At 41.8% G+C, this 21,624-nt stretch overlaps 1 protein-coding gene across 28 annotated transcripts in view; it reads left to right on the plus strand.

Annotated features, from left to right (window-relative positions):
• Window positions 1–21,624, plus strand: part of ARHGAP26 (Rho GTPase activating protein 26) — a 914,282-nt gene that overhangs the window by 681,389 nt on the left and 211,269 nt on the right. For all 28 annotated transcript variants that reach the window (XR_013531307.1, XR_013531313.1, XM_078362030.1 and 25 more), the window contains one exon: window positions 4,618–4,654. Coding sequence is in view for 26 of the 28 variants with exons in the window: in XM_078362030.1 (XP_078218156.1) it covers window positions 4,618–4,654 (37 nt within the window). In the remaining 2 variants the exon portion in view is untranslated. The remainder of the gene's footprint in view (window positions 1–4,617; window positions 4,655–21,624) is intronic.

Consider the following 21,624-nt stretch of genomic DNA (forward strand, 5'->3'; position numbering starts at 1 on the left):
AAATGAGGTGTTACTTCTACACTAGATGCCAGCTGGTTGCATGGGTGGTGAATGCTCCAGGCTAGAATCAGAAGACTGTTCCCAGTTTCATTTTCTGTCTGACTTAGGGCAAGTTCTTTCTTCTGGTGATTCACCTGCCCAACTGCCCACACCATCTCACCACCACCACCATAACCATCATCATCATCATCATCATCATCATCATCATCACAATGGCTTATTTATCATGTGGTTAGTGGTTAAGTGCTTGAGCTCTGGAGACAGACTGTGGGAGTTCCTGTCTGGACTCAGCCCATTTTCAGATGTCTGACCTTGGGCATGTGACCTAACTTCTCTAATGCCTCAGTTTTCTCATCTCTATGATAGGAATAATTAGGCTGGTATGAGAACTGAATAGGACAATGCACATAGAATGCTTGGCATGGTGTCTGGCACACAGTAAGGCTTTTGTCATCATCATCATTATTAAATTCTATCTGTTGTAATTATTCTTTAGTGACCGTGATAAGATAAACACATGTATTTCTCTAGAAGAATAGACTTGGAAACAGATACTCATTGGCATGGATAGTCAACAAATCTTCGTGTATAATGGTCAGTAGAAACTAGACTATACCAACATCAAAGTATGTAAACCCAAAGGGGATAACGTTTCAAGGTTTTAGAGTACTCTAGCGAAGCAGGACAGATAGAGTTCAGCTTAAGCTGGGTTGTTGAAGGTACATTAACTGTTTCAGTCTTCTTAGGAGCCATAAATCAGGCATTATTTAGTGCCCCTTGTCCCCTTGAGTTGCTCCTGGAGAGTTGCATTCTATTCTGTTTAAGTAGATGCTCTTGAGAGGCTTACCTGAAAGCATACAAATTTGAGATTGCTAATCATAAGACAAAGCTGTGGCCAAAGTGACCTTTCAGGACATTGCTCTTGCCCCTGAACCTCAGTCTGATGCTAGTGGCCAACTGTGAGATCTGTAGAAGAAGGATAGCCCAGAGCAGATCAACCATTTCTAAAGGGTGGATTGGTTGCTCTTTGCTTCTGTCAATATAGAAAGTGTTTATGAACCATAATACCAACCACTGGAGTGACTTGGTAGTAGTATATATTTGCACTGCCTAGAAAGTTAAAAGGGGATTGGAATATCCTTTTAGAGGCAAGATGGAATAGTCCACCACTGACCAGTTCTGTGTCCTTAGACAAACTGTGTAACCACCCTGAGTCTCGGGTTCCATAGCTTTAAAATGTGAATGATACTAGACCTCATCCATATGGTGGTTACAAGGATTAGATGTTGTCATGTGTGGCACTTGGTAAGTGCTAGGTCCACAAAACCATCCCTGCTTAGTGCTGAGACTGAGCCACCAACTGGTTGCTCCCCAACCCTGGGCCTTTCTTGTCCTGGTAAGCAGGACAAGCTTACAAAGTCGTGGTAAGCAGGATTTGTTAGCTTCATTTCAAAACTCATTCTCTTTTCTCATTAACCCAAACCAGACAGAGATTAATGGCCTGGCCTCAGAGGAGCAGGCAGGTACATGTTTCTGGTGCCTTTGGCTCATTGATCACGCTTCTCCAATTCAGGGAATTCAGGGAATGCTTGGGTATTCCAGGAAGGGGTCTTCCGAGACCCAGGAAACCTTGAAATAATTTGGCACAAATTCATCTCCTAATTAAGGAGGCCTGGAAGTCTTGCATTTTACTATTTTTTTCTGGATTTTGCCAGCTATAAATAGAAGCAAGTTTCTCTTGGATAGAAGTTTGAATTTACTGGGAGAAATGCAGTGATCAAGGATGGTTGAGAAAAATACTTGCCAAAGTGTGGTCTTCCTACCTGAACTTTTCTTGTCCAACTTTCCAAGGTTAGTGAATGCTAGTCACTGGATCGCTGGTCCTAGCTGTTACACAGTGACTCATTTCACTCACAGGTCACAGGCTCTGCAGGATGGGATCACTGCCCCTCTGCCCTATCATCATCTTCCACCCCTCTCTGCATTGCACTGATTGCCAACCACACTGGCCTTCTTCCTTCAAAGGCAATGCCTTTTCACCTTCTGAGGACCTGTACTTTCTGTTGGCACAGGTTCTCCTGTCTTCCCAAGGAGGTTCCCCTTATCATTCAGGCCTCATGCAAAGGTCACCTCTTCCGAGAAGCATTTCCTCACTTGAAGTCCGCAATACTCCCCCTTTCTTAACTTCCTCTAATGTACTTATCAATATTTGGAGTAATCATATTTGTACATCTGCTTATTTCTGTTTTCTTCCCTAACTGGAAAGTTTTACGAGAGCAGAGATTATGGATGTCTAGTTCATCTGTATTCCCGGCACCTGGAACGTTGCCCGACCATTATAGGCACACAGTATGTGTTTGTAAAATGCATGAATAAGTAAGTGAATTGCAAGCAACATTACTATTTCGGAGGTCTTCAAACTTTTCAAAGCCACTATCTTCTTGTTCAGTAGCCACATGAGTAAAATGCCTAAAAGCCAGTGGAGGGGACATTTGGTCAGCTGGGGTCTTAGCTTCTCTCCAGCCCCGTTGGCAGTCCTTGTTTGTGCAGGTGCTGTGGGGCTCAATTTGGAAACCATGATCTAGTTCACATTCATTTATGTAGATGATAGAGATGCTGCTGAGGGAGAATGGGCCACTGTGGCTCCTCTTTTATGTAGAAATTAGACAACCTCTATGTCAGCCTTCATCTAGCCTTGGTGGTGACTTTTGCCTTCCCCTCAAATTCCATGAATGTTAAGCATTTCTTTTCTCAGTAGTGGAGTCCAAAGCACCTGCATTGTGTTGTGCTGTTTTAGTATATTTCTTTTGCACAGTCTCATTTGATATTCACAGCCACTCTGGCTGAGTCAGTCAGAAAAACCTATCATTGCCCACGTTTTGTAGATGAAGAAATTAAAGTTCAGCAAGATGAAGTTATCAGCGGGGAAGCCCAGGCCAAGATCAAAATCTTTTGACTCCTCGTCTCTAGAATTTTTAGGTGTATGCATTGATGTCTTTCATTCATTAGACAATCCTCCTTAAGTGTAGAAAACCTCATCTTTCTGACATTTAGTAAGTGGCCTTGTAGCTTTAGTTTTCTTTAGAAAATTAATAATAAAATAGAGTGATTTGTTGCATTTAGAACTTGATAATTCAAAGACCTGCTTGGGCAACTCCTTCCTTCCTTCAATGTATAGATGAGGAAATAGATGCCCAGAGAGGCTGAGACCCAATGACACAACACAGCTAAAGGGCTAAGTGGGGCCTCTTGACCCAGCCATTCTGAGTCATAGTTCTTAAGTGAAAAATACTTTTCTGGATTTAATAATTCTTTTCAGAGATGCTTGCCTCGATTCCTTTAGGAGTTAAATAAGTGGTTCTCAACTGAGAGTAGCCATTAGAATCACTGGAGGGATACATGTATGTACACACACATACAAATTATGATTAGGTTACCTTACACCTTTCTATACCTACAGAACCTTAATAACAAAAGAAGGGTTTGGGTTCTATGATTTTTTCTTTTCTAAAGTAGAGGTTTCATCTTATTTAATCATGACAGCATATCAGGGATGGGCAAACTGTGACCTACAGACCAAATCTGGCCCACCACCTTCTTTTTTAGAGCTCATGAGCCAAGCATCGTATTTACAAATATCTGCAATCGGCTTTAGAAGGAATACTAACTTTGAGCACCAGTTAAGCTCAACTGCTCTTTAAAAATCCATTCTTCTGATTAGTAGGCTTGTATTTTAAAACTTCTACTCAAGTATTATCATTAGGTTTTAAACGTTGTCAAAATTTTTTTGAAAATTTACTTTCTGTCTTATGGAAGTACCTACATAATATCATTGATTTTGCCTGTTGGCCCAAAAAGCCTAAAATGTTAACATTTGACCCTTTACAGGAAAAACTTGCTGACCCTTGTAATATGCCATTGTCTCTTTTATATTGGGGTATTTTCTTTTTTTTTTTATTGGGGTACTTTCCCTTTTTATGATTTACATAGATTGTTTAAGGGGTTCAGCGGTTAAATAGATATTTTTCTGATGACATTCAAATTTCTAGAAGTATGTAGAGTAAGAAGTAACAGTTCCCTCTCCCCAGTATTAACAGTCAACAGTTTTTGATGTAAAGGTCCTGACTGCCACTAACTAGCTGTGAGATATTAGTTAACCTCTCTAGGCCTCATCTCCTCCATCTGTGAAGCAGTGATAATAACAGCTCCTGTTCAACAGAATTGTCATGTTGGTTATTTCAGATTAGTAATGTGAGTTGCTTAGCACATTGCCTGGTGCGCAGTTCATGCTTAATGATTTGTAACTAATTTTAAATTTTTTTCTCCTTTCTATTTATATACACATATACATTTACTTGCTTTCTTAAAAAGAGGAAATATGATTTTTTTTTACACAATAAAGTGGCACAGATGATTCTGATGCACACACACTTATGAACAGCTAATGTGAATACTGAGAAGTAGATAATTATTGATTGGGTTTATATTTGGGAGCCAGAAATTACCTCCCACTTTATGGTGCAAACTAGGGAAAATGAGGAATATAATGGTTTTCTGCAGTGAACCTATAAGGTGGTATGAAATACACACAAGTGAATCTTTATTTTTGTTTTTCAGGTCTACAACTCGAACAAAGACAGCCAGAGTGAAGGGAGTAAGTATGATGCTTGGGTAACCTACTACCAGGGTTGGGAGTGGGGTTTGAGAAGTCGCTACTGCAGGTGTGAACCACCAGGCGGTGCTGTGGGCATGTTGGGTTGGCCCCAGTTCCCAAGTGGAGTGGGACATGCCTCTACCCTGACTTTCCATCAGTGACTCCTGTAAGTGAGCCTGGTTGGCAAGGCTGTAGTGACACCTTGCATTTAAATAACACATCACAGTTTACAAAGCATTCTCGTGTACATTATTTTCTTTAATTGTAGGTCTTCTTAAGACTATAGCTCGTCACCACTTAAAAGTTACTTAATACAGTAATACTCAATTCCTCAAGAGCCTTTGTGAGAAAGTCAGAGTTGTTCTTGCCTCCCGCATTGTCTCTCGCTCCAAGGACTGGAGAGGCAATAACTATGTTAGGTGATTTCTTAGTAACTGTTTTCTTTGTGAATTCTTGAGGGAGGAAAGAATGGAGATGAATTCTATGGTAATATTCCTCCGTGATGGAGGTGTCCCTGGGCAGCCTCTGTAGACTATAGTCCATTTACCCTGCTGCTGCCTCTAAGCACTCTGGTTAATCATGATTTCCAAGGGTACATAACCTTGTAAAGGCGATGGGATTAAAATGAACCTGCTACTGGTAGAGTGTTTGGGCTGATTATCTCCTTGGTGCATAGGAGAAAAAACAAAATCCTTCCAGGTTGCTGCAGGAGTACAAAGGAAATCTTGTACCTTGCCTCAGATTTGCTTTGTAAAATCCACTTGAGAAAAAATGTAAAGGTAGCCCTACTGTGAATTCCAGTTACGTTTAGGAAAATCAGGAGAACAGTGCCTCTCCATGTGGACGAAAGGATGATTTTTTTTGTGAAAGCCATTATAGGACAGAGATTTTTCCCCCTTTCTTTCTCTTCAAAATACAATTTTTGCCCAGGAGTTTTGTATAAAATATTAAGTAATTTGGAATGCCTCCTGTTGGTAGATTGAGAGGCCTTTATAAGAGGAAAAAAGGTTCCCTCCCCATCCCCCAAAAAAACTGAACAGGGGAAAATTTTTAAGTAAATATTCAAGGAAACAAGGAAGTAATTCCACCCCACCCTACCACCATTAGGTAGGATTTTTTTTTTAGAGTACCTGAAGTCAACTCTGACTGAGGCAATAACAACAGTTACAATACTGTGGGAATATGTAAGGCTCATAGGCCAGAGGAGCTGAAAAACCTGGCTTGAGAATAGAAGAGTTCTGGAGACCCAGGAACCCGGTAAGAAAGGGTCTTCTGGATAACACCTGCAAAATGATAAAACTCTGAACCATTTGTAGTCCTTGCCTCACCTTTCTGAAGATTGAGATTCCCAGGCACCAAGTTAGTCTAACTTGGGTCCACCCAGGGGAAAACTGTACACTTTGATTGAGAGTTTCAAGACTGCTCCCAAAAAAATGGTGGCAGAGTAGTTTCCCAGAGGGAAATCAGGGAAGCCATCAGGAGCAGAGGGGATGGATGGCAAGCAGGCTACACTGACAGATACTCACACCTGGCCCCACCTGGGACACAGTGCCTCCATGATAAAGGACCGAAAAGTGGTGGGGGAGGAGAGACATGTGAATGGAGACCTCCCCAACACCGGTCAGAAGTTCACTTATAACTTGTGACCTTATGAACCTGCATCGCTGTACTTGAGATAAATCCCGATAGAGTTGAAAGACAACTGGTTCTGACATTTCTGTAAGGCATTTTGAGAATACGCTTTGGAAGCCTTGAAAAAGTCACCACCCTTTAACCTCCCAACAGCTTGTCCTAAAGAAATCATTGGCATGCAAAGATGGTTTGTACAACAAATAAGTTTGTTGGGGCATTGGTAATAATAGCAAAGAATGGGTAACAATCTAAATACTAAATAGGGAGTTGGATAAATAAATTATGGAGTAATACACAGCCTTTAGAAAGAGCCAGAGAGGGCTGGATATATTTGCAGAAATTGTGTTGATAGTATGTTGATAATTTAAATTTAAAAAAGTAGGCTCTAGAACAACATACATAATAACATGCATTATTTGACCTCCCTCAAGAAAAGAATAATACAAACAGTTTTATTTTGGAAAATACAAGCAGTTGTGACTTTTTGCATCCCATTATTCACAGAGCAAAGAGAGTTGCTTGTCTTGGGTGTCTAAATGATTCTTCAGTCATTACCCTTTACTCTAGCACACAGGAGATAAAAAGATGGGTTAAAAATATTGGCCACATTTTCAGGAGTCATTTAAATAGGAATTTTTTTTTAGGGTATTCCTTGATTTCCAAGCTGGCAAACCAGTGTTTAGTGTTTCTTCACCCTTTTTTGAGTTCTTTCCCACATGGTACATGTTCTTAGCTTCCCCTCCCTGCTGGGGTGGTGGTTGTACTATATCTCTTGATTGCAGTAGTTTGCAATTTAATCCAAACCCATAGGGCTCACCTGCCACAGGTGGCGCTAATGCTCTGGGTCTTGATTGTTCTGCCGCACTCCTTCTATTTATGACACAATCTTGAAGCCAATCTGATATGAATTTAAGAGTGAGGCACTGCTCTTCTTAACCAGATTCCAAATGTCTAGTATCCAAATTCCAAATGTCCAGCATTTTCCTTTCTAGGAAATGTTTTGATGGGAATTTCAATGCAAACATTTTATCACAGAGCCAGAATGTTTTGAAGAAGCAGATAGCAAAAAGGAACTTCTGAATTTGTTGCTTTCATCTTGAAGTTTCTCTCAGGGCATATGGTGCCTGCGGAGTATAAGACAGGGCCATAAGTAATGTCTGTCAGCTGCTGGTATTTTCCAAATGACCCAGTTGCCAGGGAGAGGATGGCAGCTGATAAATACATGTACATTTCTTTTCAGAGCCTTTTCCTCTCCTCTTCGCTATGCTCTGTTTGGATCTCAGGTTTAGATAGTTGAATCATCACACTCCCTTGTTCATGCACATTTTATCAGCACAGGTTTCTTGATTCATTCATTCCTTTTGTTTCATTTTATTCATCCATTCCCTTTTAGTTCTTTTTTCTAAAATGTGTATCTTTCATCCTCTGCATTCTTAAGTTAATAAATTGTTCTGAGTCTTGTTTTATTTCTTACTTTGTGCCCTCATCATTGTGTTAGGAACCATTCATATTCCACTGTGTCCTTCTGCACTGTGGCTTTCGATTGCTGCATAATTTGTGGTATACAGCACTTTGTATCTGTTTTTGTAGAGAAGATGTACTCCATCTCCTTATACCTCTAACACCTCATCACCACTAACACCACCACAGTGGACATCTTTGTACATATCTTCCTGTGTGAGAATTCCTCTGGGACACACCAACCCAAAGCATTGCTGGCCAAAGGCTATGCATAGTTTAAGTGCTCTCTCATATTATACTCCAGAGTGGTCAATCCACAGTCCTACCAACCCTACATGCAAATTTCTCCATTCCTGCCAACTTTCCCGAGTATTCAGCTAATTTTTTTGCCAGTCTGATAGGTGTAAAATAATAGGTCATTGTTGTTTTAATTTGCATTTCTCTGGTAATTAATGAATTTGAACATCTATTCATATATATGCCTGTTAGTTTACTGGGTTTCCTCTTCTGTTAATTGCCTATTCATGTCCTTTGCCCATTTTTCTATTTCAGTTACCATCTTTTCTTTTTGATATGTAAAAAGTTCCTTCTGATTCTAGTTACTAATCCCTTGTTAGATTTAGACAATTTAAATATATGTTCTCATCTTGTCATCTGTCTATTAATATGTGGTATCCTTCTTTGACTACAAAGCCTTTAAAGGCTTTTAAAAATATTCAAATCATCTCTTTTTTGCCTTCTGGTTTATGATTTTCAAGTTGTATTTTGGAGAAGGCCTTTCTAACCCATGTCACAAAGATGTGAACCTACATTTTCTTTTATTGGTTTTATGAGTGTGTCTTTCACATTTAAGTTTCTAATCCAGCTTATTTCTACCACTATATGAGATGTTTCACAAGGATCCATTCTTATTTTTATCATGGGAAGAGTTTGTTTTTCTACCAACAGCTGTCTATTCTTTTCTTAATTGATTTGTGGTGCTGATGTTCTTGCATAGTAGGTTTGCATATTTCAGTTTTATCACTGAGCCCTTTATTCAATTTTTTTTAGCTCTTTTTGTCCCAATACCTCTCCCTCTGTTTTTAATGCAATAACATTGAGGCAACTCTTAATATCTAATTAGTTAAGTCTCCTCTATTTATTTTCCCTTTTAAGGTTTGACTTGGGTATTTATGAGTCTTTATCCTTATGTATAAATTCTAGAATAAGTTTAAGAAGTTTCCAGCCCAGTGCAGTGGCTCACACCTGTAATCCCAGCACTTTGGGAGGCCAAGGTGGGTGGATTACGAGGTCAGGAGTTGGAGACCAACCTGGCCAACATGGTGAAACCTCATCTCTACTAAAAATATAAAAATTAGCCAGGCATGGTGACAGGCACCTGTGATCCCAGCTACTCTGGAGGCCGAGGCAGAAGAATCGCTTGAACCAAGGAGGTGGAGGTTGCAGTGAGCTGAGATTGCACCACTGAACTCTAGCCTGGGTGACAGAGCAAGACTGTCTCAAATAAAAAAAAAAAAAGAAGTTTCCCTTTGAGGGAAGTTTTTCTTGGGGATTGCATTGAATCATTATATCATTTGGAGAAAGTTGACACCTTTGTAATATTAAGTCATGTCTTCCGAGGGCTTTGCATATCTTTCCATTTATTCAGACCACCAGTGTTTTTTATTAGAATTTTATTTTTCTGCCTAGAGATCTTATGTGCTCCTTGTCATATTAGTCCCTAAATACTAAATTTAAAAACCAGTCTTTTATTTTTGCCAGCCCTGCTACCAATGGGGACCCTTTCTGCATTTGCTTCTAGAATGTCAGGAATCTATATCAGTGACACCAGATTCTCTAATTGGTCAAACTCCTACCTAGTAGAGAAGGGAAGGAGGAAAAGGAGAATAGGTAATAGAGAAGAAAGTATGATTTTGTTTCTTTTTAAGCTTTTTTTTTTTTGAGGAAATGATTACTGCCAGTGTCAGTCACCTAGTCATCTGACAGTCATTGATTTGCCCCTTTCATTATTACAAAGAACAAGACTACCCTGGGCAAGAACTGTTTCTCCCATCTCACTCTCTGCAGTCCCGTTTGCCATATCTCCTAAGTCTACATGTCTTTTTGCTGTCCCCTACCTTTGGCTGCAAGGTAGGGACAGTCTTTAGTGAGATATAAGATTTACTCCCCAAAGACTATGAGAATTGGTTCATTTTTCTTTGTAATGAGTCCAGGTTGGAAGCAGGACGAGAGGCCTGTTCTCAGTCCAGGCTGCTATTGTCCGGCTGTCCCACCTGAGGGAAGGTTAGAAAGCCGAGAACTTGTCAGAGAGAACACACCAGTCCAGTACAAGAGAGGAAGAGAAGGGCAGGCTCTCATAGTGTGAGTTGGTCTTTTCCAAGTTTGACGTGTTAAATAACAAATGTCACTGCCTACTTAACTGTATAAAGATTAGCTTGTTTACAGGAATGCTGCCCTCCCACTACTTCTCCAGCTGCTTGAAGGCTGAAGTCTGATAGATTGAGGCAGAGAGGGTTCAGTCTCTGAATCCTGACTTTATAGTGCCACTTTCCTCCGTGTGGGTATTAACTCCAATTCCATAGGTTAATCGGGTTATTTTGAAAGGAATATACTGAAGTTGCTGCAGGCATGCCTTCTCATGCATGTCAGGACCTGGCTCAACACTGATCATCTGGCTTTTCAAAATGGCATTGTATAGTTCATTCTACTTCTCACTCTTGTTCAACATTTTCCTGTTACTCCCACTTGGATCTTGTGCTGGGTGAAACTGCAGGTATCCAGGCTTCCTGTAGCTCTTCATTCAGTGAATACTTCTAGGAGTTCTTGGACTCCTGGTCTCACACGATCCTTCCATCTTGACTTCCCAAAGTGCTGGGATTATAGGCATCAGTCACCATGCCCAGCCTTCTGGGAGTTCTTAAGGACAGGTGGCACTGAGATATGTGAGTATTGAGAGGTAAGGACACTCATAACTAAAACACTTTTCTGTCTCTACCTTTAAAGCTCATGCGATCTGCTATGAAGGTTCAGACCACTGGGGAACAATAGACAGCCCAGTTACATCATGTGGGCGTGTGCCATATTCATACCGTCTACAGAAGTGCCCTGGCTTCTGACGACATGCCCAGAGCTCATGGATTTGAGAGTGAGCTCAGAGTGGCATTCCATCTTGGTTAGAAAACACTTAAAAAATGGAAACTTCCTCCCTTCTCTCCTCCTCCTCAGAAGAAAATATAACACTTCCTCTTTGCGTCCAAGTATTAATCCTTTCTGTTTCTCCGGTTTGTTTTTAATCTAGTGATTTTATTTTATTTATTTACTTTTAGATGAAGTCTTGCTCTGTTGCCCAGGCTGGAGTGTAGTGATACAATCTTGACTCACTGCACCCTCCACCTGCCAGGGTCAAACGATTCTCCTGCCTCGACCTCCTGAGTAGCTAGGACTACAGGAGCATGCCACCATGCCCAACTAATTTTTGCATTTTTTAGGACATATGGAGTTTCACCATGTTGTTCAAGCTGGTCTCGAACTCCTGACCTCATGATCTGCCCACCTCAGCCTCCTAAAGTGCTGGGATTTACAGGCATGAGCCACCATGCCCAGCCCAATCTAGTGCTTTTATAAGAATCCTTGATATTTGAATAATGCTGAGGAACCACTGCAGTTTGCCAATTTGTCATTCATACTAGGAGATGGGGAGAAGAGCAGTGACTGAAGAGGGAATGCCCTGTGCAGAGCTGGAGTCAGGAGCTAGTCATTTGTAGGGTCTGGACATTGAATCTCTGAACCTCACATCTAATCATGTTTAAAAATATATATTTTCTCTTATTACAGAAGTAATATGAACTCATTATAGAATATTAGAGAGATACCACAAAATGGTTTTTAAAAATTCAGTCAGAAATCATTGGGTCATATTATTTCCAGAGTTATTTCCTTCTTGCCTTTTTAAAATGGTATCCTGTATGTGTTTTGTCAATGTCAGTATGAATTTTAATTTAACTGACATGTTGAATATGCAGGTTGTATTCTGCTTTAAAAAATTACAGGCATTTTCTGATGTCATGACAATGTTTAGAAGTATCATCTGTCATGGTTGTTTAATATTCTGTAGCAGGACTATATGTTAATTTGTTGAGCCATTTACTATTGTTAGACTAATGTTCTTTCCAGGTTTTTGGCATTATGGATAACCCTGGACTGTGTTATTCATAATAGCTTCGAAAGTTATTAATTTCATCAGTAATTGGCCTTGTATATCAGGCATGAGCCACCATGCCCAGCCTAATCTAGTGCTTTTATAAGAATCCTTTGTATTTGAATAATACTGAACATATCTCTGTACATATCTCAGATCATTCTCTTTGGGTAGATTTTGCCGTGTGGATTAGAGAGAGGGTTTGCATGAAGGAGTACACTGTGGCTGGTGTAGAATAGCATCCTGGGTGTAGAACCTTGGATAGGTGCTGGGCCTCTCTGCGCTTCCATTTCCTCTTCCATAAAATGGGGATAATAATACCCCTACTTCATAAATTCATTGTGAGAATAATAGTTCAGCACATTAATGTCTGGCACGTTAGTTAGTAAATGCCTAATTACTCTTGGTTATCACTCTTGTTATCTGGTGAGGCCAGTTGCTCCCTCAACGAAAGGAAAAGCCCACTAGAAAGGAAAAGCCGGCTGGATTGGTAGCACCGCTCTCAAATGGAGGAAGACAACCTGCTACTGTTTCTCAGTCTTGGTGCTTTATGAGTGTTCATTTATTTAATCCTCGTTATTGTATTTCTCAAAGTGGGGTATGCACACCACTGGTGGTACACTGGGTCATTTGAGATAGTATATTTTAAATTACCATTTAGATTTCTATATTTATTTTAATGTGTATTGTAGGGAACATAAGTACTCTTAAATTCCCTGATTTTATTTATTTATTTATTTTTTGATTTTTTTTTTTTTTTTTTTTTTTTTGAGACAGTGTCTTACTCTGTTGCCCAGGCTGGAGTGCAGTCGCGTGATCTTGGCTTACTGCAACCTCCGCCTCCTGGGTTCAAGCTATTCTCCTGCCTCATACTCACTAGTAGCTGGGATTACAGGCGTCCACTACTGAGCCTGGTTAATTTTTTTATTTTTAGTAGAGTTGGGATTTTACCATGTTGGCCAGGCTGGTCTCAAACTCCTGACGTCAGGTGGTCCGCCCACCTTGGCCTCCCAAAGTGTTGGGATTACAGGCATGAACCACTTTACTCACCAATCCTCTGATTTTATAAATGTTATTGCTTAGCTCAGGGGCCCACTTTCTCAGTAAAGGACCAGATAGTAAATATTTTTATTTTTATAGGACTATTCAACTCTACTATGGTAGTGTGAAAGCAGTCATAGATGATATGGAAATGAGCAGGTGTGGTGTTTTCCAGTAAAACTTTGTTTATAAAACAGGCAATGGTGAATTTGGCCCAGGGACTGTAGTTTATTAACACTTGGCTTAAAACAAGGTTAAGTTTTTATTGTTAGTCTAAATAGGATGGCATGAGGTTTTGACAGGGAGCATGAAAGTGTCACATGATGGGTTGCCATTTGCACAAATGCTGTTCACAACAACTGAGTTTGTAAAGGAGCTCACAGGCTTAAAGAGGTCAAGGGAGCACAGCTGAGAAATGGTGAAGTTCATACTCAAACCCAAGGCTGCCTGATCACCAGTGTCATTTTTTCCCCTGCGACACTTCATATGCTTGAAATCTTTGATCTGTTCTGCCATCCTGTCATATGTGGTCCACCCAGGGTGGGCGGAAGGAATTTCATCATCAGACTCCAACATCTAACCCCTCTACTTCTTTGTGGCTGCGGGGCCATCCCATATTCCTTCTTAGTCCACCACCTCATTAGAGCGCTCAGGTCCTCAAACACCTGTGCACAGTGCTGAGTACACAAGGGTCACGCATTTCACTGACTGGCTTCCCCAGCGTCAGACCCTTAGCATGGCCCACCACTCTCCCACAGGGATTTGGCAACACAGCATAATGGTTTATATGTTGTGTCTGTACATCCACTCCTCCTTCTTTAGGCCGTCATTCAGAGCGATTCCCTGATGGTATTTTATTCCGGTTTGCCTTGTTTTATGAGGACAAGATTGAGGACCAGGAGAGGAGATGGAGAGGGACGTCATTAGCATTGCTCTGCTTCCCATTGTTGTGCCTCTGATTGTACATTTCCTTCATCTCTGTGCCTTAGCTTCCCTTGATCTATAAAACAGAAAAGGAGATTTATGCTTGAAAACTGTAGGGAAAGCCTTGATGGGATCGCCTGGGCCACTATTTTTAAAAGGTTCTAAAGACTTTAGCCATTACCAAAAACCCACAGCCTCATGAAAGCACCAGAGGGCAGAAAAGAAGATTTTTTTTTTCTTGTGCTTCTAGTCACCTTTGGCCTTTTGCTGTTAGAACACCCACAGTTGAGAAGCAGGAGGAGGCAGCCACTGGTAACCAGGATCCTTTTGGGATCAGAGCCATCCAGAGGCTGCCAGGTCTCTACTGGTCGGCAGCTTATAAATAGAACATTTCCCCTTTTAAACCTGAGAAGGGTGGAAGGCATTAATGGGCACAGTGGCCTGGCCTCCTGTGCACTGGCCCACGAGGCAATCAGCTGAGTGCAGCATCCCCTCCAGCTTTCTATCCAGGCCTGCCAGGTTTGAACTGATAAAGGACAGACACTCTCCTCCCTCACCTGTGTTCCTTCCAACCCTCACTCCCCACATCCTTTTTCTTTCCCCTTTCTCCTCCCTCCTGTTCATGCAGTTTCCGTGGCCACCACTTTGATCTGAGCCATAGTCAGACAAGGTGGTATAATTCTGGCTCTCCCTAGATGCTGACTTTCTACACCTCACGTTTCGTTATGCGTTGCCTGCGCAACACAGCTGCTGTGGTGCATTGAGCTTGAATTATATTTAGTTGAGCTGTAACACCCCAGCTCTAGAATAGCCCTGGCTCGGAGGGCAGGGGGATGGAGAGAGTAAGAAGGGGCAGGAACAACTTGTTTTTGCAGAGATTTTATTATTTGGGTTCCCAGCTATTTTGTTTGATGAGACCCTGGCCCCCAAAGTTATGACTGCTGGTAATATTCCTTGAACTTGCCTGGATAATCAGAAGCCTTTCCGCTTGTCCTAAAAGACATTGAACAAATCCACCCTCTCTCTCAGCTAGCTTCAGACTGGCAGATGCAGCCTTTGCCATGGCCTAATATTCCCCTTTCCCTCAATGACGTAGGCTCTGTACTGGCAGCAGGCTGCAGCCTGAGCAGGTGTGAGCCATCCGTTGGCATCCCAGTTTGGGCCTCAGCCAAGTGACAGTGAGCAGGTCCCTGGCTACATCTTTAACCCCTAAAGTCCAGTGCAAGGGGTTGTAGAGACAGAGACTAAAAGACTTCCCCCGCTGTCACCGAGTACAGGCTTCTGGTTAATGTGGTTAATGTTTATTGAGTACATACTGTGTACTGGGCAACATGCTCACTGCTTGACATACATTATGTCATTTGACCCTCCTAAGAATCCTATGAGCTAGATACAGTTATTGACCTCATTTACAGATGTGAAAACTGAGACTTCATTCTGAGGACAAACTTGTGGTCACTCCCTGCACTGATCAGAGATGTCAGAGCCTGCAGCTCACATTCGGCGTGTAAGGTTTAGCAGAGGGTAGAGTAGTGATTCAAAGAGTTAACTCTGGAGTATTGCACACATGGTTTGAAATCCCAGCCCCATGAATTACTAAGTGTGATTTTGAGAAATTAATTTCTCCAGGCCTTAGTTTCTTTATCTGAAGGTGGGAATAGTTTTCGTAATTAAGTCTTTGGGGTTTTTTTGGAAGAATAAATGAGATTACAATGGATATCCTTTGCCCAGTGGTGCCTGGTATTTTCGGCAATTATTACATGTTGCCCTCTGCTCTTATTACCAATAATGTCATCATTATCCAAAACCAGAGCCCATTTATATAAAAGCATGTCACCGTACAATCTCTTTAAAGGTCCTCCAGCCATTGCCTTATTTGATTTTCACAACACCTGTGTCTTACAAGTATAAAAGGAATGGGTTGGAGAGGTGAAGTATACCCAGCTTACACAGCCAGTGTGTGGAGACACCGGGGATCAAATCTCAGGCCTTTGATTCGGAATGCCTTCTCTCTCCCTGCCCTTCACTGCCTCAGAGTTTGTTGTGACCAACAAATTGTTCTTAGAGCATTTCGAGGTAAGAGGATGGAAAGGGACCTGGATGGGCAGAGGCAGTTAGTTCTTTGAAACACTTCCACCTTCAGAAAACTGGTGATGATCTCTTTCAGTTGAGAAATCAGTGTAAAACCACCTCAAGGCAGAAGGGAATTGAGGCCACTGTGTAATTCATTCTCAGTATGTCCAGATCCCCATACAGGAAACAAATGGTCCTGATTAAGCTGGTGTTACTGCAGGGTGCATTAAGCCTTGCTCTCTCACTGCTATCCAGATTTGGAATTTTAAGGTGGACTAGGAGATTGCAGAAGTAGAAACCCACAAGGAAGTGCTCCTTCAGTCCCAGGCAGATGTATTGGTAGTCCTCAGCCTGCGCTGTGCAGGAACCACGTTCTGTCACCTTGGATGCCTGTCTCTTCCCAAGAATTGGAACACTCTTTTTTTTTTTTTTTTGAGATAGTCTCGCTCTGTCACCAGGCTAGAGTGCAGTAATGCAATCTTGGCTCACTGCAACTTCCGTGTCCTGGGTTCAAGTGATTCTCCTGCCTCAGCCTCCGAGTAGCTGAGATTACAGGCATGCGCCACCATGGCCAGCTAATTTGTGTATTTTTAGTAGAGAGGGGGTTTCACCATGTTGGCCAGGATGGTCTTGATCTCCTGACCTCATGATCTACCCACCTCCGCCTCCCAAAGCTCTGGGATTATAGGCATGAGCCACCACCCCCAGCCAGACTTAGAACACTCTTTAGAGCCTCCCTTGACTAAGGCTGAGAGCTGGTAGGTTTATTCCTATTCAGGCAAAGCCTTTTGTTTCTGTTCCTGCTATATATTTTACTTTACTCTCTGTCTCTTTCAGTTTATTTTTCTGTGTGTTTTCAAAAAACAATGAAAAATAAATAGATGCCTTTATATCTGGTAGGCTAGGGAAGAAAATTTGACTAGCAATATTCTTGCTTTGAGGTCAGGGTATGAATGAGATCTCTGTCAATCCTGTTTGTCTTATGCTTCTCACTACAGAGGCGCTGAACTCTAGAAGGTCCCAATATGTTCAGCCACTTGCTCACTATTTGAGGCTCCTGGAATGTGGGGACTTGGAGCCGTTAGTTCCTGGTGTTTCAGCTGGTGAAAACATGGATTGTATTTATTCTTTCATTCAGGAAATATTTATTGAGATATAGTCATGAGCAGGGCAGATTGTCTCTGCTCTCATGGAGCATATATGATGAAAAGAAATTGACAACAAACAGTAAAGCAAGTATACAAAGGTATAATTTCAGGTAGAGAAGGACTCTGAAAAAATAAGAGCCTGGGGATAGAGAATAAGGGAGAGGGCAGCGATTTTAGATACCTGGAACAGGGAAGGCCTCTCTAAAGAGGTGACATTTGAGAAGAAACCTGAACAAAGGGAGGGAAGCGTGTCAAGAGTGGGTAGATGAGTGTTGTTGACAGAGTTACCAACACGTGCAGAAGCCCTGAGGTGACGTGAGCTACTTGCGTTCTAAATATCAAGAAGGACAATTGTGCCTGGATGGGAGGAGGTCTGGGGGAGAGTGGTCAGGTAGGCTGGGGCTAGCCCACGTGGGGTTGGTCAGGAGATAAGATTGCATTCTTAGTATGAGGAGAAGTCACTGGAGAGTTGTGATCAGGTAAATGACATGAGCTGATATATGGGTGTTTTTTTTTCTTTTTCTTTTTTTTTTTTTTGAGACAAAGTCTCTCTCTGTTGCCTAGGCTGGAATGCAGTGGTCCGATCTTGGTTCAGTGCAACCTTTGCCTCCTAGGTTCAAGCAATTCTTCTGCCTTAGCCTCCCGAGTAGCTGGGATTACAGAAGCATGCAACCATCCTGGCTAATTTTTTTGTATTTTTAGTACAGACATGGTTTTATGATGTTTTTCAGTCTGGCCTCAAGCTCCTGACCTGGTGATCTGCCCGCCTCAGCCTCCCAAAGTGTTGGGATTACAGGCATGAGCCACCGCATGTGGCCTGATATATGTTTTTAAAAGATGACTCTGGCTGCTGGTGGGAAGTAAACCATAGGAGGGGCAAAAGTAGAAGCAGTTGGGAGATTGCCTGCAGCAGTCCAGGCAAAGGCTGATGGCAGCTTGGATTAATGTGTTAGTAATGGATATAGTGAAGAGTAGTTAAATTCTGGATATGCTTGTAAGTTATTAGTGACAGGATCGGCTAATGGATTGGATGTGGGATGTGAATTGAATGTAGGGTGTGAGAGAAAGCAAAGATCAAGGATGACCTTACTAAAACAGAAAATCTTGCAGGTAAATATGGTCTTCTCCCACCTCATTTTTCAGCCAGGTTCAACATAGTGCCTGTTCTGGGACACATTAGGACTTGAGCTCTCCGATGTATTATTTCTGATACCTTCACAGTTTCTTTCTTTCTTTTTTTTTTATTTTTGAGCTGGAGTCTCATTCTGTCACTCCAGCCGGAGTGCAGTGATACAATCTCACTGCAACCTTCACCTTCCTAGTTCAAGCGATTCTCCTGCCTCAGCCTTCCAAGTAGCTGGGGTTATAGCACCTGCCACCACGCCCAGCTAATTTTTGTGTTTTTTAGTAGAGACAGGGTTTCACCATGTTGAGCAGACTAGTCTCGAACTCCTGACCTCAAGTGATCTATCCACCTTGGCCTCCCAATGTACTGGGATTCTGGGTTTAAGCCACTGCACCTGGCCGACTTTTTAAATATATACACATATGTGTGATAAATCAGTAATTTCTAATGTTCATTAAAATAAATGTATTACTGAGAAATGTTTGTGGACCTCTTGGAATCATCCCAAATACCAAAGTGGCACAGTCCAGCATTCCATATTAAGATGCATAGCACTGGCAAATAGTTGTTGTCCAGCAGGGAATGTGGTATAGGTACTGGCAGTTTACCGATTTATTGACTAAATCAGCAGTCATTTTTGTTAGTCTTTGGTGGTAATAGTTTTAATTGCTTGGTGTATACTACCAAGTGGGGTTCTTGCATGTACTGATGCATAATTGCTGGGAGTGGGCCCAGGATCTGCATTTCAACAAGTGCACTCTCATTCACTAGAGTTGAGAGCTACTACTGGAATACAAATGGCAGGATCCACAAAACCTGGTCCCCAACCCCCAGTTCCTTTCTGACTGTCTTCTGCAGAAAGCAAAGAGTAGAAGAGGATGAACTCTAGATTTAGACTAAGCTAAATAAAATCTTGGTTTCACCACTCATGAATGCTACAATCTTACAGAAGTTCCTTAACCTGACTGAGCATAGGTTTCCTATGTACAAAATAGGGCTGATGCTGATGCTGATGATAAGAAATGACGCACCTCAGCATGTCGCTCAGAGCAAAGTAGCCTCTGCTCAGTGTTAGCCATGCTTATCATTGCTGTTGTTACCACTTAACATGAATCTGGCTTTCCTTATCATAAAAACTTAGCAGATATATTGGGAAAATCAAATAAACTAGAGCTTATTAATTTCTTTTACAAACTGTAATGTAGTATCCCTGATTACACTCATCAGTGTGAAAACACAGTAGTTATGAGTAAGAAGAGTGGCAAGATTTACCCCATGGGGTATCGTAAAGATAACATGATCTTCAATATGAAAAGTATTTCATCAGTTGGAAAGTTTCATTCAAATATTAGGATATAGTAATTTTCTCATGCTGGTAATACTAGGTAATATTGGTAATGATCATTTATTGAATATTAAGTGAATCCCAATTGCTTTATATTTCATTTGACCCTCATACCATCCTGGTGGGTTGTCCCCATTATACAGGTGAGGAAAATGAGGCTCAGAGAGGCAAAACTAAGCTCATATCCAGCCAGAGGTGGTAGAGGCAGGGTTCTAATCTAGGTATGTCTGGCTTTACAGCTCATTCATTTCCACTGCATACCACTTCTGTCTGTGTGACTTCACTTAATATTAAAGGTAGTTCACATTCCCTGAGCTTACCAGCCAGGGAGCAGAGAATAAATAGTCTGATGTAGGGTACAGGAGGCAGTGGAGTGGGATGGTGAATGGGGTCCCTGAAGTACTGATCTGGGATTAAAAATTGGCTGTGGGTAACCCCCACAATAGAGAATGCACACCTGGATAATTAAGAACCAGTTGGCTGCCTTTCCTGGGCCACACTGAAGCTTCTGAGAGCTGCCACGATGAGGAGAGCTTTCCAGGGGCCATAGCCCAGGGAGCCCTGGCAACCCTGCCCCTCTGGTCTTCTCTGTGTGTATGTGCAAATTGGAATTTATTCTTCAGGTGAAATTTATGTTCATTTCAATGTAGGTGATTTTCTCAATGGCTTTTAAGGGTGCTCAAACTGATTAAATTCAGAATGAGGGAGGCTGAACAGACTCCAAAGAGCAAATCACATTGGAAAATCGAGTGAATATCTGTGGTGAGAACATGCCCCTGAAGTGGCCTGCTTACAGCAACTCAACAATTTCCTATATCCATCTGTCTATCTGTGTTAAATATCCTTTACTTCGCAGTTCTTTATTTTTATTTTATTGTGTTTTAGGTTTTGGGGTACATGTGAAGAACATGCAAGATTGTTGCATAGGTATATACGTGGAAATGTGGTTTGCTGCCTTCCTCCCCATCACCTATATCTGGCATTTCTTTTTTTAAGAGGCAGGTTCTTGCTCTGTTGCTCAGGCTGCAGTGCAGTGGCATGATCATAGCTCATTGTAACCTCAACCTCTTGGGCTCAAGCCATCATCCTGCCTCAGCTTCTTGAGTAGCTAGGGCACAGGTGCACACCACCATGCCCAGCTAATTTTTTTTAACCTTTTTGTAGAGATAGGGTCTTACTGTGTTGCCCAGGGTGGTCTCCGACTCCTGGCCTCTGGGATCTTCTCGCTTCGTCCTACCAAAGTGCTGAGATTACAGGTGAGAGCCATGGTGCCCAACCTCAATCCTCTTCTTTGTATGCACAACCTCCAGCGCTTCCAGCAAATTCCATTTCTCCAACAAAAAAGGTATGGTTTTGTGTTTTGTTTTGTTTTTTTTTTTTAATCAAAGGAAAATTGAGTAAGTTTCCATGGGGGAAAAATCAGACTAGGAAAAACCTGTTGAATACCAGCTTTAGGAACAGTAACCCTTTCTAGTACATGTTGAGGCTAATTCGGTAGATTAGCTCCTCTCCTTCGGATAAGGGTTTGTCTGCCCAGGGTTTGGTTAGAATTCCAGGGATGCATGTGTAGGGTAGTTTGGGGCATGTCCTAGAGTGCTGCTTTTATAGACTATATACACATGTAGTCTCCATCAGTCAACACATGGTATGGAAAGTTTCCTTCTACTCAAAATGGACAATTTGTCCACTTCTTGCTAAATTTCTTGGTTTTCTGAGTACTGAAGGTTGGAGCTGAGCAACTGCAGGTCGATGATGTTCAGAAGAGGGGCCCTTGAGCCTGAGGAGTCAGGTCTCATGGGCAGCATGAAGCTTTAGGGGAGAATACTTGTGTTTTCAGAGACTCTCTTGACCCTCAGGCCTTAGGCCCCTGTTGACCTTTGTTTAGATTACTGAGTAGTATGATATGGAAAAACCCTCCTCTCAGCTTTAGCTTCACACCATGTACAGCTCAGTGAGGATAATGCCTTGATGGACAAAACACAGGAGGTCTAAAAGCGTTCAGTAAAACCTAAACTTGATTTT

Source organism: Callithrix jacchus, chromosome 2 (genome assembly GCF_049354715.1).
Source record: "Callithrix jacchus isolate 240 chromosome 2, calJac240_pri, whole genome shotgun sequence".
Classification (NCBI taxonomy): Eukaryota; Metazoa; Chordata; class Mammalia; order Primates; family Cebidae; genus Callithrix; species Callithrix jacchus.